Raw genomic sequence first — 10496 nt, forward strand, 5'->3', positions numbered from 1 at the left:
TTCAACTAATGTTACTCTAATCCAGAAAAACAAATTAGAATTTGAAAATCATTTTATTTTATTTTATTTTACTTTATTTTATTTTTTTGTCTTTTTGCCTTTTCTAGGGCTGCTCCTGCGGCATATGGAGGTTCCCAGGCTAGGGGTCTAATCGGAGCTGCAGCCACCTATGCCAGAGCCACAGCAACTCGGGATCCAAGCCGCATCTGCGGTCTACACCACAGCTCACGGCAACGCCGGATCGTTAACCCACTGAGCAAGGCCAGGGATCGAACCCACAGCCTCGAACCCACAACCTCATGGTTCCTAGTCGGATTCGTTAACCACTGCACCACGACAGGAACTCCTTATTTTTTTTTTTTTTATTTTGATGCTTAAGTCTGGGAACTTTTTCAAAGAGACATTGGGAAGAAATTTCATCATCAATAAGATACAAATTGATTATAATAATAAAATTAATTTAGGGAAGGGGTGGATTCTCTTTTGATGTGTTCTAAAGCTTCTTAGATTGGGTCTTTCTGATTTTGTTTTATTTTAATATGCTTATTTATAGTTTTTCTGATTATAAAAGTAGTGTATTATTATAGAAAATTTTAGAAAACACACAAAAATAAAGATATAATAGGAATGTTCTATAATCATATGACCTATAAATATCCATTCTTTACATTTCAGAGTATTTTTTTTGTGTGCATTGTATCCACCTGTTGATATTTATGAGTATGTTCTGGGGATGCTTGACATAGGGTGAACTTCAGTTGTGCTGAAGCAACACATTTAGACCCTGCCTACTGTGAGATTGGTTTGCAGGTTATCATCTAACACCACCTGAACATAACACGTTTATGGGAAAGGGGAGATTTTATGCTATAATGTTACCTATCCACAAAGGATACTACTAGTGAATAGCATACGTTCTTTGTTTTATGTGTAATGTTTTTCAGCTCTTTGGGGCCATACTCTGTTTATAGTTTGGTATCTTACTCTTGCCATTTAACAAATGGGCATTTTTTCCATTTATACTTACTTTCTTTTCTTGATCAGCTTATATAGTACAGTCTCTTCAGGACAATGAAAAGTATTTCCTGGTGGCATTAAATGGCTTGCCTTTGAAAATATAAACAGATCATTTTCACCATTTGATGCAGCTTTGAAACAAAAGTAAAGCAGTAACAGTAATTGACCTTTAAAGTGTATTTAAATTGGTGATAGTATTTTAAAGGTTGGGAATATATTTATTTAGCTCATTTAAATTTACTTTACGCTTTTGCACCTTTGAGATAACCATGTGCTTTGCTTGTAATCCTTTGTAATTATTTCTGTGTAAAATTTGATCCTATAAAATTATACTTGTAAGATATTGTATTTTAGTTTTATAATTATATTCCATTTTTCCCATATGCTAAGTGGGTAAAGGCTTCTCTCCAAAAAATTGTTATGGTTGAAAATACATTTTTAATATTCAAAAGTCATGTGTCAATAGGCAAGAAATTGCTATGAATGAGTGGCACTCATTCTTAGAAAGCAGTGTGTCCAATGGGGAGAAGCTGGAGAGGATGATTACTGCGTGTTTTTACTCATGCAGCAATAATTTTTGCCAATGGAGAGGTAGAGAGGTCAGGAGGTTCGTAGTTACTTTGAATAGTAATACTGTCTTCCTGTGTACTGTAGTTTCTTTTATGAATTAAAAGTTTTTTGTGCGGCTTTATGAGACTCCACCTGTGTATATTGATTTGTGAATACCAGGGTGAGATTTTTTTTAGAAAAAAAATGGTCACGTTTTGTCATTTAATCCATTCCCTGTGGGAAGAAACTTTCACAGTTTTTAAATTTAACCAAGAAGAGGCTTTGTAAGCAATTAAAATTTCACTATTTAAGGACTAATTTCTTAAGACATAGATATTTTTGTTTCCATTAGTTTATATGGTAAAAACTCTATATATTTAAGAGGAAGAAAATAGAAGAATGGATTAGACTTTAAGTTCGTGTTTTGATTTTGATTTTTTATTGTGATAAAATATTTATAACATTTACCATTTTAACCATTTTTAGGTGTACAGTTCTTTAGCATTAAGTACATTCACCTTGTTGTGCAACTATCCATACCATCTACCTCCAGAACTTTTTCCTTATCCCAAACTCTGTACTCATTAAACAAGAACTCCTCCTAATGACCTTGCCCTCTATCCTCTCGTAAACACAATTCTTCTTTGTTTCTTTATGAATTTGCCTATTCTGCATCCCTCATGTAAGTGGAATCATGCAATATTTGTCCTTTGTGTCAGACTTGTTTCACTTAGCATGATGTTTTTGAGGTCATCTATGTTGTAGCATGTGTCAGAATTTCATTTCTTTTTAAGGCCAAATAATATTCCATTGTAAGTATATGTCGCATTTTATTCATCCATTCATTTATTTAGCATCTGTTGGATGTTTGGTTTGTTTCCATCTTTTGGCAATTGTGAATGATGCTTCTGTGAACCTTGGTCCACAAATTTCCTTTTGAGCCCCTCCTTTCAATTCTTTTGGGTATATATCTAGAGGTGGAATTGCTTAATCATATGGTAATCTATGTTTAACTTTCGAGGAACCATTAAACTATAATAGCTGTGCCATTTTTAGATTTTCACCAGCAGTACACAAGTGTTCTAATTTCTCCTCTTCCTCATCAACACTTGTTTTCCTTTTGTGTGTGTGGGGGGGGAGTATGATTTTTTTGTTTGTTCATAATAGGCAAATTAATGGGTGTGAAGGAGTCTGTCATCCTGGTTTTGATTTGCATTTCCCTGATAGCTAGTGAGGTTGAGCATCTTTTCATTTCTTTATATATTTGGGGTTTTAATTCCTTATCAGTATATGATTTAGAAATATTTTCTTCCATTCTGTGAGTTGTCTTTTTATTCTTAAGTATCCTTCAATGCACAGAAGTTTTAATTTTGATGAAGTCCAGTTTATCTACTTTTTTCTTTTGTTGCCTTTACTTTTGGTGTCATACCCAAGAAGTCACTGTCAGATTCAAATTAAGATTTCCTCCTCTCTTTTCTTAAAACTAAGAGTTTCGTACGTTTAGTCCATTTGTTTAAAAGTCTTTGGTCCATTTGGAGTTAATTTTTTTATTTATATGTTGTTAGGTAAGGCCTCATCTTCATTGCTTTGCATTTGGATATCCAGCTTCGTAGCACCGTTTGTTGAAAGGACTGTCCTTTTCCTATTGAGTGGTCTGGGCACCCTTGTTGCCACTTAGCCTTTCTGATATTAATTTCCTTACATACAAAACATGAACAAAAAACATGAACAAAAATAGCTAATATATGAAGTAATCATTTAACTTCGTGTTTACCATGAACTAGGCACCACTTTAAAATAATACCTGGTTTTCCTCATTTAGTGACAAGAGACCCGAGGCTGGAGATATTGGGAAGGAATGGGTTGTTGCAGGATTTGCCCCAGACCACACAACTAGAAAGTGTAGAGTCACGATTTGAGCTTAGGTCTGCTCAGGTCAAGACTTTCAAAGCTTGTCCAAACTCCCATATAATATTTTATTGTCATTATCCAGCAATAAATACAAGCAGTTACTGCTGAGTATCACGTGATTCTCTTTCCCTTGTTTTTACAATGATACAATTCACATTTGTTGAACATCTATTGTCACAGGCACTGTCTCTGATCCTATTTAATTTTCATCATAACCGTCTAAGGAAGGGTGTGTAGTTTACTCAAGTTTACACAGTAGGTGGTGGAAGAGAACCTGGAACTACTTCCCATGACCCTTTTCTGCCAGGAAGTTAAGGGACAACTTGATCAGAGTGGTGGCACATTGAGGAAGCAGCTGGGGAAACTGAGTAGTCCTGAAGCTAATGTGATTCAGCCTGAGTGCCAGGATAGAAGCCAGAGGTGCTGCAGTGAATAGCCTTTCAGTATTACAATTTTTTGTTTTAGGTGCTGTTACACTACCAAACTGTCAGTGAACCCGCCGTTATTAAACGATTGATTAGTGTTTTAAACAAAAGCACCGGTGAAGTGACAAAGAAGAAGCCTAAGTGAGTGTTATAATACATAAACAATAAACACAATTTAAAGCACAAAATTTAAGCACATTCCTTACATATTAATTCAGTCATATAATGGTTTTCTTTGTGGTAAATGAAGTCTATTTTTACTTGTTCCAGAAATTGTTTCTTTTAAGGACTAACTAAAACACAAAACCAAATATTTAAGCTCCGATTTAGGTATGAATGCTAGATATAATTTCTGTTATGTATGATGGTGATGTGTGTGAATTGTAAAAAAAAAAAAATCTAAATGTAAGTTTATGTGTAAGTATCAAGCCCTAGACACTGATGATGTAAAAGTGAAGGCATTTAAAAAAAAATCGATCCTACAGTTTTAAAGATGAATTTGATTTATGCCTAGCCATTTGTCCCAAATTCGAGTTGATTGTTCTTAACTTTCTTGTTACCCCCTCATGAAAAACACTCTATGCTGAGAATACCCCCAAGAAGAAGGTGGACTACCCAGTGTGTTTTCCCACCTGGAAAGTATTTTATTTTCTGCTTGAAGTCCACCTGGAGCCCTAGGCCAAGGTGATTACCCTCCTGCCTGTCCCCTCTAGGTCTAGATGTGGACAGTTCTCCTTTGGCTGGGATAGGCTTGGGATTTTTCAGAGGAAGTGCTTCCTGAGAAACTTGAATTTCTTATTCTAATTCAACTAAAGGCTAACCACAGTTTGGCCTGGCTGCTTCAGCTTTGGGGTTTTCCTCACTTCAGCACTATGGGGAATCCCACCCAAAATCCCCTTTTTTGAGTCCTTAGGTGTTCCTTCTCATTTGCACCTGTGCAAGAGGCCAAAGGTGGTGAAAGGGTTAATTTAGGGTTGGTTGCAAGTGGAAGAGAGAATCTTCACATTGCTCTAAACCTTCCTCTGTTTCTTGAGTAGTTAGAAAAGAAAGAGGTTATTTAACCTCTCTCATATTATTTTTTATTTTTTTATTTTTTGCTTTTTAGGGCCACCTCTGTAGCATATGGAGGTTCCCAAGCTAGAGGTTGAATTGGAGCTACAGCTGCTTGCCTTCACCACAGCCACAACCACATCAGATCCGAGCCATGTCTGTAACCTACACCACAACTCGCAGCAGTGCTGGATCCTTAACCTACTGAGTGAGGCCAGGGATCAAACCTGCAACCTCATGGTTCCTAGTCAGATTCATTTCCACTGAGCCACGATGGGAACTCCATAAACTCTCTTTTAAAGATAGTTCTTTTCTTTTAACCTGAGTCTTCAGCTTCTAGCATGAGGTCTGCCAAAATGTACTGAAAAGTGTGATATAACTAATGGCTGACATGTCTCGAGACCATTATTTTCTAGGCTCTGTCATAAGTGCTGTCACGTGCTTTATATTCTCAGCAACCATATGAAGCAGGTACAATTATTTTCCTCATTTTTCAAATGAGGAAACTGAAGCTGAGGCTTAGAGAGATTGTATAACATGTTCAAGGTCACAAAACTGGCATGTGGCAAGCCTAGGATTCTAATCTAGTCAGTTGGTTCACATAAATTATATTTTTTGGCAGGAGCCAGGCTGTTTGACCTAGACAGGTGATTTGGAAAATTCTCAATCTGAAATGGGCTCATCAGATCCAATCCTGAATGTAACCCTCTCTGTTCCTGCTGAAAAGTCCTTGCTCAGTGATGCTGATTCTAGGTCTCAGTATGTTCTCATATTAATTTTTCCTGGCACTGTATTTGTAGCTTTATCCTTTTCTTTTGTTTTTTTACCAACACCATTTGGCTTTTCCTCTTCCACTTCCGCTGTAGGCACATTGTAGGCTCTATTGCTTTGTATGGGATAGAATCAAACTTTCTAGAACCAAACTTAAATACCAATTATGGGTATAGTGGATATTCTCTTTCCTAAGGCATGGGATCTTCTTTTTAAGTTTTTGAAAGACTAAGTGGATTTGTAGATTTAATGTGAAATATTTATTTTGCAGGTTTTAATTACATTTATTTTTCTTGATAGATTGTTGACCAAAGGCCAGAATGCATTGGTGGAGCTACAGACACAAAGACCAGTGGCTCTTGAGCTATACAAAGACTTTAAAGAGCTGGGGAGGTTCATGCTTCGCTACAGTGGTTCTACCATAGCTGCTGGTGTAGTCACTGAGGTATTTTAAAGTGACTGATTGTGTATCTATAGTTGTTATGTCTTTTTCTACTTTCTAAGAATGATTGCTGAGATTTTATGGCTTGGGGGAGCACCATTATGATATTAAAACATTTTTTTTCCCTTTTTATAGCTGCACCTATTGCATATGGAAGTTCCCAGGCCAGGGGTGGAATCAGAGCTGCAGCTGCCACTGACAGCCACAGCCATGGCAATATCAGATCTGAGCAGCATCCACAACCTATACCACAGCTTGCAGCAATACTGGATCCTTAACCTACCGAGTGAGGCCAGGGATTGAACTCATATCCTTACAGAGGCAATTTCAAGTTCTTAACCCATTGCGCTACAATGGTAACTCCAGAACTACATTTTAAAATTTACATTAAAAAATTAAAAGAGGAGTTCTCGTTGTGGCATAGAGGAAACGACTCTGACTAGGAACTAAGAGGTTGCAGGTACGATCCCTGGCCTCGCTCAGTGGGTTAAGGGTCCGGCGTTGCTGTCGCGGCTCAGATCCCGCATTTGCTGTGGCTGTGGCCTAGGCCGGTAGCAACAGCTCCGATTAGACCCCTAGCCTGGGAACCTCCAAATGCCACGAGTGCGGCCCTGAAAGCTCAAAAGACAAAAAAAAAAAAAAAATTAAAAGAATGATAAGAGGAAAATATTTGGTTGTCTTAGATCTTCTTATATTGAGACTTCCAAACTATCTTCTGCACAAGTAATACTGTCCCAAATTAAAGAAAGTTTGTTGAAAAAAATAGATCTGTAAGAATGCCGTTCAAGTTATGAGAATATAGACTTTTAAGAGTCAGATGAATTGGGGGTAGTGATTTTGTTTAACAGAAGAACTCTCACTAAAATTTTTTTTTTTAATAACTGGTTCTCAGTGCGTTTGGAATGATTCATTCAAAAAGTTAACATACCAATAATAGTTCTGAATCATAGCTATTACATAATGTAAGGTGTAGTTGAGTTTTGGAGAAACTAGCCAAAAACGAACCAGAATTTTAGTACTTTAAATTTTCCTCACCTCCATCATGATTAATGTAGATCTTATGAATACAGGCATGCTTCATTTTATTGCACTTCACAGAATGCATTTTTTTACAAAATGAAAGTTTGTGGCAGTCTTGTGTCAAGCAAGTCTATAGGTGCCATTTTTCCAAAAGCATTCGCTCACTTCATGTCTCTGTTTCACATTTTGGTAATTCCTACAATATTTCTCACTTTTCCATTATTTTTTTTATTTGTTATGGTGACCTGTGATCAGCAATCTTTGATTTTACTATTATAAAAAGATTATGACTCACTGAAGGCTCCGATGATGGTTAGCATTTTTTAGCAATCAGATAGTTTCAAATTAAAGTACATTGTTTAGACATAATGCTATTGCTTTTTTTTTTTTTTTAAGAGCCACACTTGCAGCATATGAAAGTTCTCAGGGATCAAATCAGAGCTGCAGCTGCCATCCTATGCCACACGGAATGCAAGCTGTATCTGCCACCTACACCACAGCTCACGGCAACGCCAGATCCATAACTCACTGAGTAAGGCCAGGGATCGACTCCGCATCCTCATGGATATTAATTGAGTTCATAACCCACTGAGCCACGACAGGAACTCCTGTTGCATTCTTAATAGACTACAGTATAGTATAAACATAACTTTTCTATGCACTGGGAAACCAAAAAATTCCTGTGACTTGCTTTATTGGGACTCTTTTATTGAGGTGGTCCTGGAACCAAACCCACAATATCTCCCAGGTATGCATGCATTATTAGATTTTTAAAAGGGACGTCACTACTTCATGTGATTGTTTTCTGCATAAAAGTTACTCACTTCATTTAACTGGAAGGATTCTTTGAACACAGGGCTTTAGGTTGCATCAAAACTCAGTTACACAAGTATGTAAAAGGCTCTGGAGTTAAACTTAAATCCAAATTTGAGTTACTACTCCATGATCCCTAGTTGCAGAAATAACAACATGTCTCCTGCAATAGACTAATCTACTGAAGCAGGGTATTAGAATCTACCTCCTGGAGTTGTAAAATGAAATGATCTGTACCGAGCACTTGGCACAGTAATTGGCATTTAGAAAGCATTCAGTTAATGTTACCTAATATCGTTGTCATCAGCATCACATTTAATCTGTCAAGGCATTTCTCCTTTATAAAAGAGCATTCGAAAAATAAGATGCAGGGAGTTCCCACTGTGGTCCGGTGGGTTAGGAATCCGACTTCAGTGGCATGGGTTGCTGCTGAGACATGGGTTCAATCCCTAGCCCAGCACAGTGGGTTAAAGTATCCAGCATTGCTACAGCTGTGGCATAGGTCACAGTTGCAGCTCAGATTCAGTCCCTAGCCTGGGAACGAACATATGCCTTGTGTGTGGCTATTTAAAGACAAAAAGATGCAGTTTCTTGTGGAAAATACTAGAGAGATTATAGAAAATCTCAAATACATGACTAGGGAAGGAAAAAAGTTGTAGGAGAAAGAAAAAAAGTTTCATCTTGATGTAATGGTTATTCCACTGCCATTTTCCTTTTGTTGTTGTTCATATAATGTGATTGGTTAGGTTATAACCAATATGTATATATTTTTTTACAGATAAAAGAATGATGGGTCCGAATATCTATCATGTTTCTAAAATGCAATGAAATAGCCAACCTCCATTTTTAAAGAATCCAGTTATTCAGTTAAAGCAACAATGTGCAACTGATATTTTTTTAAATGAGAGAGAAAATTAAAGTTATAATCCACTGCAAAGAAGTGTTATTCATCACTCCTACAAAAATTTCAAGTTGCCAACGGGCAAAAAAAGGCTAATACTGCACTTTCATTTAAAAAACTAGATTTTCCTTTGAAACGTTAATAAATGGATTTACCTTGCTGAGATTTATGGAAACTATCAGAAAAATGTGTTAGAAGACATTGAATTATCATGAAGTGAACTCTACTTCCAGCCAAACTACAGAATGTTTACAGTTTTCTCTTTTGATTTTTAACTCTACGACACATTTTTAAGGAAAAAAAATATTAAAATGGGTTATTAAGGTAGTTAATATTTGACCTGAGCAGGTTTTTTTTGTTTTTGTTTTTGTTTTTTTTTTGGTCAACTCTAAGATTTGCTGAAGGTTAAAATAAAGGTATTTTGTGTTGAGCATAAGAATGTTCCTTCAACAAGCAACCATTTGAAAGTTTAGTTTGGAATTAGTGGAAATTGTTCTTTGGTAACCAGGATATTATTTAAGGTGTAAGGTCAGCTAATAAAATGCCTTAGTTTGAGCATAACAGCAAAGTGTGTTGTGTTTCCTTGATGTTTATGAGATTTTCTACCACTGTCGCTAAGTGGGATTGCGGGTTTTATGGGGTCTTTTTCACCCTTAAGGGTTTCCCAGATCTTACTGCCATAATCCTGATAGCAGGTTGAATTTAGTCTATTCCATTTCTAGCTGCAATTTTATTTTTTCCATTCTCACTTTTATATTTACATATATGATGACTTTATCTTGTATACCTTATAGACGGCAAGTCTCCTCTGAGTCATGTTTTTCTTTAAAGTTTCAACAAACTCCAAGATATATTTAGTTAACAAGTATTTATTGAGCTCTGTCCTGGGTACAAGATGCTTTAGAGTAGATTTTTGTCTTCACTTGAGCCTGGGACTTCGATCTGATGGATCATATGATACAGTTTTTTTCATTGGGAAATGGTGTGATTTGTATAGTGATGCCTTACCACATTCAGCAGAATTTCTTCTTTTTTTTGTCTTTTTGTCCTTTTAGGGCCACACCCAGGGCATGTGGAGGTTCCTGGGCTAGGGGTCTAATCGGAGTTGTAGCCGCCAGCCTACACCACAGCCACAGCAACTCGAAATCTGAACCACGTTTGCGACCTACACCACAGCTCATGGCAATGCCAGATGCTTAACCCACTGAGCAAGGCTAGGGATCGAACCCACAACCTCATGGTTCCTACTCGGATTCGTTTTCACTGTGCCACAACGGGAACTCCAGCAGCATTTCTTCTTAATCAAGGAATGCCATCCATATGGTAGGGTGTGTAGAGCATAAGTGTGCTGCCTGCAAATGATCACAAAGTGAACACATTTCTTTACAAGAAGGTACTTGTGTAGTTGTCACTGGAGAGTAAGCTTGCTCAGGTAAGAAAGTGTTTTATTTCTATAGTAATCAGAAATTTAACAGATACATCTGACAGAAACCTGACTTAAAAGTGACTTAAAAAAAGAAAGCCGAGTGGTAGCCCTGACTTTCAACTAGTCTTGCTTGAGTCACGAGGTCAGCGAGGACTCCTCTGTACTCTGCCT

The 10496-nt window shown here is 37.0% G+C and overlaps 1 protein-coding gene across 1 annotated transcript in view; it reads left to right on the forward strand.

The window, feature by feature from the left end:
• HBS1L (HBS1 like translational GTPase) overlaps positions 1-9460 on the forward strand; it is an 84917-nt gene extending 75457 nt beyond the window's left edge. Inside the window, exons 16-18 of the mRNA XM_047758222.1 lie at positions 3943-4043; positions 6024-6168; positions 8777-9460. Of these exons, the coding sequence (XP_047614178.1) occupies positions 3943-4043; positions 6024-6168; positions 8777-8788 (258 nt within the window). The 3' untranslated portion in view covers positions 8789-9460. The remainder of the gene's footprint in view (positions 1-3942; positions 4044-6023; positions 6169-8776) is intronic.
• Positions 9461-10496: the final 1036 nt, after the last annotated feature.

The sequence above is a fragment of the Phacochoerus africanus genome, chromosome 2, assembly GCF_016906955.1.
Source record: "Phacochoerus africanus isolate WHEZ1 chromosome 2, ROS_Pafr_v1, whole genome shotgun sequence".
In the NCBI taxonomy this organism is placed as follows: Eukaryota; Metazoa; Chordata; class Mammalia; order Artiodactyla; family Suidae; genus Phacochoerus; species Phacochoerus africanus.